General features: G+C 40.3%; 1 protein-coding gene across 2 annotated transcripts in view; it reads right to left on the minus strand.

The window, feature by feature from the left end:
• Positions 1–16,154, minus strand: part of birc6 (baculoviral IAP repeat containing 6) — a 100,316-nt gene that overhangs the window by 57,149 nt on the left and 27,013 nt on the right. For both annotated transcript variants that reach the window (XM_059359204.1, XM_059359205.1), the window contains exons 14-30: positions 15,842–15,973; positions 13,757–13,888; positions 13,290–13,456; positions 11,605–11,738; positions 11,232–11,393; positions 10,984–11,115; positions 10,056–10,153; positions 9,817–9,964; positions 8,254–8,387; positions 7,472–7,618; positions 7,203–7,390; positions 5,404–5,715; positions 4,819–4,918; positions 4,053–4,267; positions 2,395–2,603; positions 932–1,284; positions 536–755 (exon numbers count right to left, since the gene is read on the minus strand). In XM_059359204.1, coding sequence (XP_059215187.1) covers positions 536–755; positions 932–1,284; positions 2,395–2,603; positions 4,053–4,267; positions 4,819–4,918; positions 5,404–5,715; positions 7,203–7,390; positions 7,472–7,618; positions 8,254–8,387; positions 9,817–9,964; positions 10,056–10,153; positions 10,984–11,115; positions 11,232–11,393; positions 11,605–11,738; positions 13,290–13,456; positions 13,757–13,888; positions 15,842–15,973 — 2,983 coding nt within the window. The remainder of the gene's footprint in view (positions 1–535; positions 756–931; positions 1,285–2,394; positions 2,604–4,052; positions 4,268–4,818; positions 4,919–5,403; positions 5,716–7,202; positions 7,391–7,471; positions 7,619–8,253; positions 8,388–9,816; positions 9,965–10,055; positions 10,154–10,983; positions 11,116–11,231; positions 11,394–11,604; positions 11,739–13,289; positions 13,457–13,756; positions 13,889–15,841; positions 15,974–16,154) is intronic.

A 16,154-nucleotide genomic window follows, 5' to 3' on the forward strand; every position in this document is an offset into this window, starting at 1 on the left:
TGAGCAGAAGAAAGTTTTGCCTTGCTATTTAAAATAAGCTGTTCTCACCACTGGGTTAATAGCTATCTTTTTCTGCCTTTAGCAGTTGTGTGATCTCATATTTAGGGTAAACATGGGGGAGGTAGGGTGCGGGCGATATGGCCCTAAAATTATATCACGATATTTCAGGGTATTTTAGAACAAATATTCTTGACAATATTAAAAAATACTGAAAAATATATAGAAAATGTGATTTTTTTTAGTCTGCATGAATAAATAAAAATCGTACAACAAAATACATTTTAAAATGTAGTGTAAAGTGCAAATCTAAACAGTTGTCAAATACAAATTTTTTGTACATTTTTAATTAAAATGCATCAATCTTGTGCACTTTGAGAGCTAAATGTGATCAAACACCTCACATAACATTTTTCACAGTCACATGCTTTCCACTAGGACATGAAGCAGCCAGCCAGTGCGGAGAAATAACTGGCTCGGAGGGTCCGGGGGCATGAACAGAACTTGTGGCAACCATATTGAAACTGACGGCCCTCACCTGTCCTGGGGGAAGATGAGCAGTTGTTCAGAGTTGTAGAGCTCTTGCAGTACATTCGAGAGGAACTGGCCCCACCAACGTTCACCTCCACAGAGCTGCACCAACAGCAGGCCAGCATGAAGACGGATCTTAGGTGTCCCACTGATGCAAAGGTGTTTGAAGAGCTCCTCACAAGCTTGGGCATGGAAGGTACTCTGGAGCACCGTGGGCACGGAATGGCCTGAAAATATACAGACATGAATAAATTAGATGTGAATCAACAATGTTAAGTAGGATTATATGCATATTCTACTGGTTAAATTCAGGGGGGAAAGTGCAAGCATTTGTAAACCTGCCATCTCCAAAATATTATATGCATGCACTGACAAAAGCAGCTGTGTCCAGATCCCTGCTCACCGTTGTTGGAATGAAGCAGGCTGAGCAGTGTGTCCAGAAGGTAACGGATGATGGTCCTCAGCTGCTCAGTGGATGAGTTGTGTACTAATTCCTGGGTTTCAGGAGCCTCTGCTGTGGGGAGCAACTTGCGGCTGGCCCCCAGTGACACACGCAACCGCTGGACAGCGTGGTGAGCCAGGTTGAGTTGCAGCTGCAGCTGGATGCAGTCCTGGTAGGCTGAGAAAACACGCTGGTCCTCCTCCACCACCTTGTCTGGCTTTCGTAAAAAGTACTGGGCATTGTTAGCACTGTTAAGAGGTGGCAGGTCAATGTTCTGCAGAAGGGTCTCCAGTCGATGGCAAGCCAGGTTGTATCTGGTCAAAAAGGGAGGACATCAAATGTATAAATTGTAGCATTTTAAGACAATCCAGAACACCAATAAAACTGAACCCACAAATATTTCTCTAAACTAAAAAACTTCAGACTACATTCTTTAAGTCTGAAAAGCAAGCTTGTGTAACAGAGAGAAGTTGTTGTTTGTGTGTAAAGCATCTTGGTACATGGAGGCACTGACCGATTGCATCACACTAAAGTGACAAGGCTGTCCCATTTTGAATTCTCCTTTAAATGCAGCCGAGAAAAACAGACTTCTTTTAGCTGGATTTAGAGGACACAACTGATGTATACCATACGGCCCAACCTATCCCAGAACGTTTATAATACTGGGATAGGTTGGTCACTCGTCTAATGAAGACAAGACACAAGACCACTTGTTAACAAGTTGTAAATAAGACGTTGTCAACTGATTTGACTTGTTTACAAGTAAACACTGATTAACACACTGCTAATACAGCAGTCCCTTTGACAAACTGGAAAGTCTGAATTTGGGTGTATTTTATGAACCTGAAACTATAAGGTAATAGCCGGCCAATGGCCTCTGAAAACCTACATGCTGCTGACATTGCCGACTTTCCCAGGAAACAGCGGTGCACAGAGCTAGAAAGAGCCAGGGAGGAGTGTAATATAACTTTCCACAGGAGCCACATCATTACGTCACTGTTTACGTCTGTATATGTCTCTGGCCTCTCAGCAAGTATAGTAACTCCGCTATGAACGGAGATTACATTGTGGACACTGAACGTGAGATATTAATGTTTGCCTTTGTTGTAAGCTAACGCTAGCCCGCTAGCCTGTATCAACCACATATCATCATATTTACAAGCAACTTTTCAAAATAAGAAGCCCAAAGTAGCTCATAATGAGCGGACCTGGCAACTATGGCTGCACTTTGAGTTTGAGGCTTCAGTTACAACAGTCATTGGACATTACCTCGGGGGAAGGCTTGCATGTTTCTCAGCAGTCTCAAGAACAGAAGTGCTCATCATCAGAAAAGTGAGCAGTTTGCATTGATATATAGGTAAAGTCAGTCAAAACCAACAAACTGGGGGGAAAAACTGCTAGAGCTAATTAACTTCCAGTCTTACCTGCACTGGATGTCCTCCTGCAGTGCCACCATCATTGTCAAGTGCTGATCCACATCTGGCTGACTGGCCGCCTCGCTTTCTCCCCTCAGAGGATCATGCATCAACTTCAGCTCACTTTCCCATGGCAAGATGTATGTGTGGCCATAGTAGAAGCCCAGTGGGATCTTTGCCCGAGCATTTGTGCTGCCGTAGCGACCAATAACTGTAATCTAAGAGTTGCAGGAAGCAAACAAGGACATTACATCAATATTGTAAATGAACAAAAGCATAGAAAACTTAACTACATTGCATTCCGCACCTTTGGTAGCACTTATCATCACACTACTCACCATAGCTTTCATATAATCTTGATTGGTATTTATATTTTTCATTTCTTTCAAACTACTACTCAGAAACTACTTTGTATTCACACCTTTTGCTTCTGTTTTTGCTGCTGTGACAAGTGAATTTCCCAGTTGTGGGATCAATAAAGTATTATCTGATCTAATCTAAACAACCATGTTATGGTTCCTGTTAGGAAGAGGGTTAAAGTTTTTTTTTTTTTGCCAAACGGTCCCTTGACCACTGACCTCAAGATATCTGAATGAAAATGGGTCTCCCATTTAAGTTTCCCCTTTACAGACATGTTAAGTGCTAATTTCATCCAGTTTGAGCTTTAAAAACATGCAGTTAGGCAGTACAAATGTGTTACTTTCACATATTGTGTGAAGAACTACATGCAAGGGTCCCTAACAGTCTGATGACCAGAAAGCTGAGACTCAGAGCATGCAGAGGGATTTTAATTTATCAATGCTAAAGTGGTCAAAATAGTTAAATATAGCATCAAATTTGTGTAACAAATGGTATTAATCCGAGCATTGTTGCAACAACTTGGTATAAGTGAGCCTGGGATTGGTCATCATATACTCCTATCATGATGTTATGAGCCCTTATACACTTTAGGGACGCAACTAACGACTATTTTGATAATCAATGAATCTGTACATTATTCTGAAAAAACGTTTCAAGCATTTTATTTAAACAATTAAACATTATTTTACAATGCTCTTTTAAACATTGGTTGTTCACATGTTGCTCAATCCATACCATGTTGTGGTAGGTAATATTTGCTGATGAAAAAGGCAAGAAAAAAAAAGATTGGCATCAGTTTTGACAGACAAAAGCACAAATAGAGGTAAGTTTAGGTGAGCTTAAGAACTAACATGATGAATAGACACACCTTCCGTCTGTTTTCTCCATTTTGATGATGGCTCAGTGCAACAAGACTAAGCTTTAAATTAAGGTAATCTTTAGTAGGGCACCAACTACATTACACACTAAATTGTGATCCATCACATAAAATGAGAGAAAACAGGTTGTAATTATTTCTTTTTATTCTGTTTACTTTTAAATGTACCTGTAATTATGCCATCAAACCAGAGATGGCAAATTTAGCTAACGCTTGGATGCCATGCATCAATAATTAATATTTATTTCTGATTAATGACAAGAACAACTTGACACACAGGGCTAAGATGCATCCTATCAAGATCAAAATTCAGGTTCCCAGCTTTCAGTACACCCCATGTTCCCCATCCTCAATGCCCTATAAAAGGGGCTGAATGTTAAGGTTGGCCATGCTGCAACTACACAAAGTGAAGCACAAACAAAATACAGACCTTCATGAACCTGCAGACAGGTGGTGGCAGCAGGTCGTGCAGAATGAGAGAGTGGGTGCTGATGTCGGTTGCCACCACCAGCCTGCGACCGTCCACCTCCTCGCCCAATGTCCAGATGTCAATGGACAGAGAGGCCAGGTCACCACAGGTTGGGATCAGAGCATCAGTCAGTAAGACGGGACGGCCAAAGTCCAGCGTGACAAAGCGCCGAGCTCCTAGGATTAAAAGAAAGAAGGTTAATACAAATGTTTTGCTAACACCTCATGCATAACTTGCAACCCATTTTCTTTACTTTCAAAACGGTTTGAAATGTGTGACATTTTCAGGCACATTCAGTGGAAAATATGTGATATTGTAACCAAGGTTCATACACTTTTTGAGTGGTCAAATTCAAGCACTTTTCAAGGACTTTCAAGGTCCATTTTCAAGCTTTTCCAGGACCTTACAACGGTTGTAAGTTGCATGTTTTAGATGAGTACTTACATGCTAAAAGGGGTAATTTCACTCAACCATACAGAAAGCGATGGTATTATACTTTTAACAACCAAAAGTAAAGTTTGCTAATCTCAATATTTAAATAATTTTTTCATTGAACATGTGATTATCTATAGTCAGATTGCACGAGAAATACAGTAAGAATTTCAAGCATTTTCAAGCACTTTATCCAAAATCCAAGAACTTTTCAAACCTTGAAAATACAACATTAAAATTTAAGCATTTTCAAGGATTTCAAGCACCCGTACGAACCCTGTGTAACATAACATACCAGAGTGCATCCGCTCTATGATGATGGACTGGTGTGGAGGAGGCTGCAGGAAGTGAGAAGCCTGCGAAATGGCCAAAGCCAGACCACTACCCATGGGGCTCTGCAGCAAAGAAAAAAAAAGACATTGTTCTACAATTGCAGAAGAATCTTTCATTTTTGGGTGCCATGGCTCCACCATTTTAGTAATTTTTCCTTCACACTCTGTTATGTGATGGATGTTAGTACAATGTCAAGCAATAAATCCTACCAACAGTATATTTATGGCTTTCATATTCTCACAGAGGAAATATTTCTGTTGCGGTAGGTTTTACAGTTTATATTGCCACATAAACACATAATAAAATAACCCCATGTTCTTAAATGTAATACTGTATAATATACAGTCCTATACCAGCTAAAATAAAAGTCTTATTTGGCAACATTTTGAAGAGAATGGTTCTGACCAGACAACAGTATTTGGTTGCTACCTTGGACTGATACTCAACCTTGTATGAGAGAAGAGCCTGCTGTCATTATACTCAACCTTGTATGAGAGAAGAGCCTGCTGTCATTAACTAACCAAGCATATAGCTGCATGTAACTCACCGGCTTGGCTTTCTGTGCGTTCTTGTGTGCAGCCAGGTTGACAGGCCCTGGGTCCATCATGGAGCCGGGGAACAGGTGAGCAAGCTCGGCGCTAAAGGCCGCCGACACAGCCTCGTTGGGTGGAGTGAGAGGAGGGGTCATGAAGAGGGGTGTAGTTTTAGGAGTCGGGGGGATGACATCAGAGGGGTGAATGAAGAAACCAGGAGCAGAGGAGGGGTTGGAAGGCACAGAGTTGTGGATGGGCCCCACACCAGAGGCAGTGGAAGCTGCTGCAGAGGTCGTCTGATGCAGCTTGGCCTCAAGCTTTGCCTTCTGTCATCAACACAGACAAACAGGTATTACAAACCACAAGAAAACACACAGGCACTCTACACCTGTATACATCTGCAGTCACTTATAAGCAAAGTGTGAGATAGATCTAACCTGCATGGTCAGTTTCAGTTAAATTTGGATACTTTCTACAATTTCCACGAGAGCAAGAGTGACAGAGCCATTTCATTCACACAGTTTGTTGTTTATTTTCTCTAACATTAATATTGAATCCAGGGGACAAGTGAAACCACTTTAGCTATTTTTAATTGTTTCTACAGTTCGATGTAATCAATAAAATCCTCTGGAACAGCTTTTCTTTTGTTTAAGCCTGGAAATCTGTAAACTTTGTCCCCAAAGCAGGTAGAGGAAAGTGGAATTAAATGATGAAAACCAACAACAATAAAAACATGTTGTATTAGCTTTCAACAAATGCCTTAAACTGTTCATCATGTTTAACATACAGTTGCAAGAAAAAGTATGTGAACACTTTAAAATGACTTTTAAAAGTTTTCTGGATTGATTTGTAATAAAATGTGATCTGGTCTGCATCTAAGCCCCAAGTATCGACAAACACACTATGCTTAACCTAAAACGACACAAACAATTATAATATTTCATGTTTTTATTGAACATGAGCCTCCTTTGGCAGCAATAACCTCAACCAAACACTTCTGATAGCTGCTGATCAGATCTGAAGAATGTTGAGGAGAAATTTTTGGACCGTTCTTCCTACAGAACTGCTTCAGTTCATCCATATTCTTTAGATATCTGGTGTGAACGGCTCTCTTGAGGTCATTCCACAGCATCTCTATTGGACTGAGGTCTGGGCTCCGACCGGGAGACTGCAAAAGGTGGATTATCTTTTTCTGAAGTCATTCTAAAGTAGATTTACTTTGATGTTTAAGGTCATTGTTCAGCTGCATCACCCAACTTCTACTGATCTTCAGCTGGCAGACAGACACCCTGACATTAACCTGTAGGATTCATTGATAAACTGGGTATTCATTTTCCCCTCAATGATGGCAAGTGGTCCAGGCTCTAAGGCAGCAAAACAGTCTCAAATCATGATGCTCTTTCCATCATACTTCACTGTTGGGATGACCATATGTAGTGCTGTGTGTTCATGAACAGTTCAACCTTGGGTTTCATCAGTCTACTAAACGTTTTACCAGTAGTGTTGTTGAGTGTTTCATGGATGTGTTCATAAATACATGACATATTATAATTGTTTGTGTGGTGTTAGGTTAAGCATGTTGTGTTTGTCTAAACTTAGGACTTAGATGCAGATCCGATCACATTTTATGAAAAATGAATGAAATGAATGGAGAAAAACAGATCATTTCAAAGGGTTCACAAAAGTTTTCTTGCAACTGTAGTTATATACTGTGTCTAAAGGTTATATCTTTGAGTTTTAATTGTCATTGTAACTGTGGCACTAATACGTGTCCAAGTGACATTCTGTGTGTGTGAGGGGCTTGCTCTTTTACCTGCTGCTGCAGCTTCAGCAGCTGCTGTTGTTTCTCCTGCAGGACCTGCAGCTGCTGCTCCGCAGACACCATGGCATGGGACAGTGATTGGAGCGCTACCTGTGCTGCAGAGCTCAGAGCTGTTGAAGCCTCACCGACTGTTCCCGTCGTCAGGCCGCCCACCGTAGGTGTCACGCCAAATGTACTCACTGGGGTCAAAGAGTAGAAGTTCAGGCAAAGACCAGTACATGAACCGAAGACAAGTGGAATAGAAGAAAACAAATGTTTACCAGTAAACATGCTGGCGTCATCTCGTTCCACCCGTGTGCCGTCACTAGTGGAGATACAAGTAAAGTGCAATGGCTCTACCTCCAGGAGTCCTGTTAATGCTGTGAAGCTACCTTCTGCTGCTGCACAGCTGCTCACTTTTCCATTTCCTGCAGGATAGACAACACCAAAACGAAAATATTTGAGCCGTGATAGTGGACAACACCTCATATATGGATGTTGCTACAAAGAAGCCGCAATTTCTGACATGTTCACATCTTCAAACTGGCAGCACAGAAGATCAATACTTTTACCACGGTGGGCACCTGAGAAAATTGTTGTGAATTCGGTATCCAACTAAATTTCTTCCCTTCTGATGCAGAGTTTCTGGTATTGAATAATGGCAAGGAATGTGTTTTTGCATAACAGTATGTCACAGTGTAGCTGACCTTTGGCTTTTGGATAAAAAAAATGTCATCATTTAATTTTATCCCATTAAACATTCGTGTGAAATTTTGTCATAAGTAGCATATGAATTCTGAAGTTGTGGCCAGTTTTTGTGTTCATAGTGAACTTGACCTTTGACCTCCACCTTGACCTTTACTCCATCCATGAGTCCAAATGGATGCTAATCAGAAATTTGAAGAAATTCCTTCATGGCATTACTGATATATAAAAATTCAAAAGAATGGGATGAACAGCCTTTGTCCACAGCTGTATTATAATATAATACACTGATTCTTTGCAGTGGAAAATTATGTGCAGGTTGGCTATAACATAATGTAAATCAGTGTATAACTCATACCTGACAGAATGTCAGAGAGGTCAATCTCATCTGACTGGACTCCGATGCTGCTGTTAAAGGCATTTTTACAGGAGGAACCACTGACCTCCAGGTCAAAGAGCACCGGGTCAAATGGAGAGCTATACAGACCATACCTGGAAGAAGGTGGACAGAAAGGGGAGAGGAGACACATATGTTCAGGTAGAAACATCAACAATGTAAGGACACTGCTCATGAGACAAAACTAAGCAGTACGAATGAGCTTCAGTAGTTTGAACCACTTTTATCTATTAATTAACATTAAGTAATACAATCAAATGGAAATTGTGTATCACTAGCCTTCAAAAGACTGAATAGACAGTTCTATTTTTTTCTTACTAACTGCTAGCGGCGGTGCTTAAGTACTGGATGCTTTCATCACGCATGTGCAGGTCGAGTAGTTATAGCAACAAAGTCAACTGTGACCCCTGGATGACCCTAGAAGTCAAGAATCGATGAGTTCCTATGTCACCAGAAGATCTTTCCTTCCATCCTCTTGCCGTTGCGGACTAAGTGATAGCAGGTCAACATTTCTCTCATATTCAAAGAACCGGCTCATCCCTGGTAGCTTTGTAATTCAAGGGTTGGTGCAACACAGGTGGGGAGCTCCACACCTTTTCAGTAAGCCAGACCTGTATGTGCTGGCATGCAGATGGGTCACGAGTCGTTCTCTGGCCAAATACATCCTTCCTAGCCAAGTGGTTGTCTCCCCAGCATGTTAACCAATCAGTCGAGTTCATCCAGAATTCATAGAACCGTAGTTACATACGTTACTTTTGTATTGAACTGAATATAGTCAGGTGGCTTAGGACCAGATTTGAGAAGAATGGGGACAAGCCGGACAAAAGCACCAACATTTTTCCACATACTCTCTATCACTATAGGTTTCAAATTTTGGTAGGAGGCACTTCATCAAGATTGGGGATCAGAGATGGCAGCCATATAGAGTCTATGAGAACCAGTATATCTTTCAAGCCACTTAGAAGGTCAATCTTGGTGTCAAAATATACATTTTCTGAGTCAAAGAATTATTTAAAGCTATTGAGAATATCACTAGATGACTCACTGTAAATAATTTGTTGATCAAGATCTGACATGAGATGAAAGCATTCCCTTGATTTTTTTGAGCAGTGTACATTGCAGCTTATCAGCACTCTCCCGTGAACATTGATTCCAAACATTTTCAACTCAGGATTCCTGCTGCAGCACTTGAAGCGAGTTGCCTACCAGTCTGGGTGAAAATGAACATATCTATTTGATCAAATAATCATCTAGTGATATTCACAGTAGCTTTAAATGATTCCTTGACCCAGAAAATGACAATGAAATTTGACACCAAGATTGATGTTCTAAGTGACTTGGAAGATATTGCATTTCTCAGACTTTATATGGCTGCCATCTCCGATCCGCAATCTTGATGAAGTGGCTCCTACCAAAAATTGAAACTTATGGTGATAGAGAGTATGTGGAAAAAGTATGGTGCTTTTGTCCGGCGTGTCCCCTTTATTTAGCTAAGCCGCCTGACTAATAGTACAGTAGAAGTACCTGGTCTGTAACAGTGCCTCCAGTGGGGTGAGGCGGTCCTGCAGCTGTCGAGAGATGGTGGTGAGCAGGGATGCGCAGGCTGTGCTACAGCCTGCCAGGTCCTCTTCCTTCACATAGTTCAGCAACACAAAGTACCAGAACACTGAGCCTAAAATCAGACATGAGAGGGAGAGGTGAAAAAAGAAGTACTGCTGTATGTTGTCCTGTGTTGTTGTTCAGTTTGTTGTTCAGTTACTTACCACCTGTTGCAGCTGCAGGCAAGTAAGGCATATTGTCAAGCATAGCCTTCAGAAGACTCACGCCGAAACCCTGTTGACTTGGGTCCCCTTTCCCATTGCTACAGTGAGAAAAACAACAGCACATTTATTACTTTTGTTATATAAACCCATGATGCACAAATGAATAAAAAAGAACAACTACTTCATCATATAGGTCAGGGGTGCCCACTGAGGGCCAAGATACTGCAGGTTCTCTTTTCAACCAGTCTCTTTAGCTGGTGATTTCACTGAGTGCTGATTAGTTAAATCACCTGCTGAAGTGAGTGGCCGGAAAGAAAACCTGCACTGTCTTGGCCCTCCATGACACATGATGGTCACCCATGATACAAGTCTTTCAAACGATGGAAAGCCAACAACTCATACAGATGGTGTAGATATTATAACCGCTTCTGCTTTTCTTTTCATTGTACTCTCTCCACTCTGTTGGGAAGCCATCAACCCAACTTAGGGCACAGATCACTGAATAAATCTAAGTTCAAGTACTTCCAGGGGAAGGAATGAAAAACCTATTTCACAACACAATAAACACAACAATTAATAATGCAGTATATGTCTTCTGCAAGGAAGCTTGCGTCAATATATGTATGTGATATTCAGAATATTCATGTGTTTTTTTTCTGCAATGCATTGCATTTGTATAACATTGAGACTGTGTTAATTGGATAAATTAATTAAATGTAATTTTTATTTTCAGCAGGTGGTGCGATAAGCAAGTTAAATAAATTATTTGTGAACAATTCTGATAGCTCAACGGTCCACTTCAGCTGTGAAATGATAGTGTTTATGACATATATTTCAATGCCACAGTAATTTAAGCTAAAGAGTTATAAAGTTCCAGCACTGAGAAACAGCTAAAAGCATCATCACAAAAATGAACCATGCTTCCTACCTGATACAAAGTGCAAGAAAACGAGCACATTTGTGTGCTATGCTCCGGCCAGCCTCGAAGAAACACATCCGCACAATATCCGTTAGCCGCGTCCAGGTTTTCGCCAGCAGGCCCTCCTTTCCTTCTCTTAAACTAGAAGAAGCCACAGGAGTTATTACTTTTCTGTAAATGTCAAAGTGGAAGTGATGAGAGACCTAGACGTCGTACATGATGCAGTCCAATTTGCTGTGCTGGAGCTTTCATCCTACCTGCATGGTCCATTGGAGAAAACCCCAGCCAGCCAGCACAAGATGTCTAGGACAAGGCTTTGGGCGTGCTCAGTGGCCGGGCTGCCCTCTGTACGCCTACACAGCGCATCCAGCAGCTTCTCATGGAAGTCTGGGAACTGCAGCATAGCACAGCGTTGGACCCTGAAAAGCACAGAACAAAGAGAGGTTTAAAGTTCAATTCTGCAAAATGTATACCAGAAACACTGTGATCTGACTCAGTGTGTTACTATTAACACTAAACTAACCTTTTCTATTCAATGTGTTTTACTGCTTCTGTGTTTAGGTTTAATTATGAAAACAATTTGAGACTGTAAATAGAACCAGATGTCCCATTCCTCAACAGTGATCTGACCTTTCTTTGGGTATTGACGTCTTCTTAAATCTTCTGATTGTAACTGAAACTTCCTGCAGCAGGTCACAGCCTCGCAGGTTCTCTACTTTCTTCAAGGGTGCCGTGGTCTCAGTTTTCACTGCAGAGACCTTCTCCTACACAAACACACACACACAAAATGTGACTTTTTTATGACTTCATTTGTTTTAATGGCTTAACCAGAAGACTAATTAATATTAATATTAATATATATATATATATATATATATATATATATATATATATATATATATATATATATATATATATATATATATATGACACAGTTCATTAAACAATGTCACTATGGCAATAATGACTAGGGGTGATCGGCGCCGATTTCCTTAATTTTGCGGGATCGGCTATCGGCCAGAGTCTCTAAACCTCTTTGAGAGCTAACTTGTCCCGCCGTGGAAAACCCTCTTGGTTTTTTTCTTCTTCTTCTTCTACAGTTTGGCATCTAGCCCATCACACTGTATCATCAAATGCTACACTGCCCCCGTGTGGAAGGCAACAGTAATACAACTTTTTTTCCTTCCAGATATGATGAACTATTCGATTTTTTTTATTTAATGACTATTCGAAAATCGATGCCCATCCCTAGTTGTATGTATGTTGTACTATAACAAAACCAAAAACTCAGGACACTTTATTTATGGTTACAGTTCTTCTGTTAGTTTGTCCTGTAAATTGTTGCTATTTATTTTAAGTTCAATGTTTCATTAACTACATCAGGCTGATTTCCTTTATATGTTAAAGAAAAATACTGCTGTGTGATTGTTTTTCAATAAGATAAGATTCAAACATTGAAGGTTCAGCAGTAAGTTATTAAAAAAAAAACGGTAACGGCCAAAATCGGAATCGGCAGGTCAGGCTTTTTAAAAATCGGTGATCGGTGATCGGCCAGAAAATTGCAATCGTTGCACCCTTAATAATGACTGGATATTTTTTACAGTTGGAAATGGATCTGATTGCAGTGGAAAACCACTTAAAGAATAGGTTCACAAGTCAGATCTTAAACATAGTAAGGTGCATATGGGCACTGAAACTTTGCTTGCTCTAATTATTTTTCCTGTTCATACTTCCCCTGAGGAGATCACTTCATAACATGATTTCAATACAAATATGCTGGACAAAAGCAAAAGTCCTTGTTCAATGCAAAAATACTATGTGATAAAACTAAATTGGGGGTTAAGTCCATCCGAAGTAAATGTGGCGCTCCAGCAGTCCAAATAACTCAAATAAATCAAGTGAGAATCTTCAAAAGGTACTGTCATTTCCTTCACTCTAGTGCAGCAAGGAAACACTGCCTGGGGAAGCATAAGACCGACTACTCTAAAAGAACTGTAAGTAAATAGTTGATTTGATTAACTTAAACTATCACACCAAGCTAAGATAAGCTTCAAAATAGATTTTTGGACTGAAATACAACTGTGTTACAATGTTGTCCCCGAGAACTAGGAGTAAATCTTTTAATTGCCAATATGAACAGGAGTCAAGTCAAGTCAATTTTATTTATATAGCCCAGAATCATAAAACACAGATTTGGAGGACTGATTATAGTAATGAAAAACTGTTTCACTGTTTATATGACAGTTCTTTCAAAAACAAATGTGAAAAAATATAAACCCATCTTCAAAAAAAAACTACAGGCTGTGAATGTGTACCTTGGAGGCCTGAGCGCGTTGCAGGAGGGTTGACAATGAGTGGGCTTTGGTGCCCTGGGGCTTGGCACTGGGCATTCTCACCACAGGCCGTGGGCTCTCCTCCATGCCCCTGTCACTCACTGATTTGATGTGAACAAGGAAGGAGCGGTACTTGCCTCCTGCCATGCCTGCAATGGAGGGAGCAACAGGACAACTGAGAAACACTGACACACTTTCATGAAAAAATAAAGATGATCATCTATCTAGATTGTTTTTGTGTAATTTGGCATCATTTTCCAAGTGTTGGAGATATAGAGGTGAAGTGCCATGTAGTCCCTTTATATTCAAGATAAGAGGATAAGACATCTGTCTGGCCAATATCTCCAACACTCTGCAGCTCACAGCAAAACAATCTAGACTGATGAATTGCACCACAGAAAAAATCAGTGGGTGAGTTCATAAAAGCAGGTAGATGTGACAGTTGTTACCTTTCACTAATTTGGGGCTGGTGAGGCTAAGCATGCCTGCATGGCCAGAGAGGTCCAGCCCACTGGCTAGCCACACTGGACCACACAGGATGTCCTCCTTGTGGTCCTCTAGGAATGGGCACAGCATGGAGCCTGCAACACACACATAGACCACTATATTCAGTGCTAATAATACAGATGTCCAACAGTTTTAGAATGTTGAATAACAACCTTCTGCCCTAAAAGATTAGCTTTAGTCGGCTTCATAATCATGAAATATACATGATGTTTTTTAAACAGATAATTGCAATGAATGGTTTGATTGTGTTTTTCTGTTCATTTAATGCCAAAATTATAGTAATACATTAAATTAAATTGAATAAAACCCATGATGTGGTGGCCACCAACAGATTAAAGTTGGTCCCAAATACAGGCTGGAAGCTTGATGCACTTCCATTTTATAAGTTCAACCATTTATAATATTTTGAACACTTGTTGTTGATTACTAATTTATGTTATTCTACGTCTGTCAATGTGGTAGTGTGTGTGTTAATGTTAATACAAGCAAAACGGTATGTTGTAATATCGTATATGTGCCACAAGATGGCAATAGATACAGTTAAAGTTTAAAGGTATTGTGCTAGTCACTTCATTCTGGGGTTTCTGTCTACTGAAATGCTACTGGGCTCTTCTGTGTAGAGTTTGCATGTTCTCCCCATGCCAGCGTGGGTTCTCTCCAAGTCCTCCCGCCTGCTCCCACAAAGACATGCAGTTTAGGTATAATTGGTGACTCTAAATTGCTCGTACGTGTGAATGAAATTGTGAATGGTTGTCTATCCGTCAGCCCTGTGATAGTCTGGAGACCTGTCCAGGATGAACCCCACCTCTCACCCCTTGTTGAAGTATGCAACTAATAGACTTGTCACTCTGGTGCACACAGATTTATTTAAAATAACCTAAACCTACCCAAGAAATATGGTCTCAGTGTTTCCCTTAGGTTTACAGCCTTGGGGGGAGGACATATTTTCCGACAGGCATGCCCCCCTGGGAGAAAATTTTGTACATTTTTAAGTAAAATGCATTAATCTTGGGCACTTTGAGAGCTAAATGTGAGGATATACCGTGGTATAGAATCTTTGTTGTTATTCTGCTGTGTAACTGTGTTGCTGTTAACATGCTTTCCACTCGGACATGGAGTAGCCAGCCAGTGTTGGTCACGGAGTTTCGCTGTTTGGCTGTTGTCAGTGCTGCAGTGGCACTATTCATCCACCAGAGGGCTCAGTTTATCACAGAATCGTTCATTCTGATCAACAATTCAGTTTGTGATGACATTACATACATTACATTGATGCCCTGAATTTCTGTTTGTATAAAACTAGATGCTGGGACTTTATTTCACTAATGTATTGTATAATTTGATTATTCAGGACCAATACTGTTGTAAATAATGTGTGTGACACTATATGTTACTGTAGACTAATACTGTCTTGTTTCTTCTTCTGTTTATTTTAGACCAAAAACACACCCAAACATGCACCCAAATGTATTCAGCCAAGACTTCATCAAAGTATTTGTGGATTGAGTCCCTGTTCTTAAAGGAGCTATCAAGCCAGCATCCCAGAGATACAATCTCTATTACGATCATGGTTACTTATGGGACACCATGGAAGAATCCCTGCTGTGATTTTTTTTTTGTTATCAAAAACTCCAAGAATCGCTTTTTTCAGTGATTAGATGGCAAGCATTCTCTCACTTATTTCTGCCAAGTCCTTCATTGTCAATACACCTAGGGTAGCCATACATCCTCTGAATGTCCTCTTGTGGTCTCTTGTGTGTGGTTGTAAGGTTTCATGAGGCTGTAATTATCCTATGGTGTTATAGTTTTAACAATGTCTAGTGCAACAGCCCTTGAAAGATAAGAAGGACAGTCAGTTGGAACACTAAGGGTTTAAACAATGGTAAAGGAACATTTAATTTTGGAAGCATTAATGCACTGATGGATAAATAAAAAACAACGTGTGAGATTGTGTCTTTCAGATAAATAAGATATATAAACCTGAAATACAGCAAAACTAAACTTAAAACTAAACTGGTTACGTTCTTTACCTGATGTCTCTTCTATGTCCATGAACTGGATGTCCTCTGTGAAGTCATGCAACAGAGGCTGGCCGTTCCTTTCCCCGTTAGCATTGAGGACATTGGAGAGGGGGAAGGAGATCTGTCTGTCTACTGCCGTCTCTGTCAAAGACATGAGAGGCAAGTTTTAGACATAGATATGAGCTCTGAATTGAAAACACGCCAATTAATTTAACCTGATACTGGAAAAACAAAAAATAAATATCACAAATATCAAATATATAACAATATAACACCAAAGTTGAAAAAATATGGTACCCCTGTCAATACACTGCAATGCAAT

The sequence above is a fragment of the Centropristis striata genome, chromosome 20 (genome assembly GCF_030273125.1).
Source record: "Centropristis striata isolate RG_2023a ecotype Rhode Island chromosome 20, C.striata_1.0, whole genome shotgun sequence".
NCBI classification, from domain to species: domain Eukaryota; kingdom Metazoa; phylum Chordata; class Actinopteri; order Perciformes; family Serranidae; genus Centropristis; species Centropristis striata.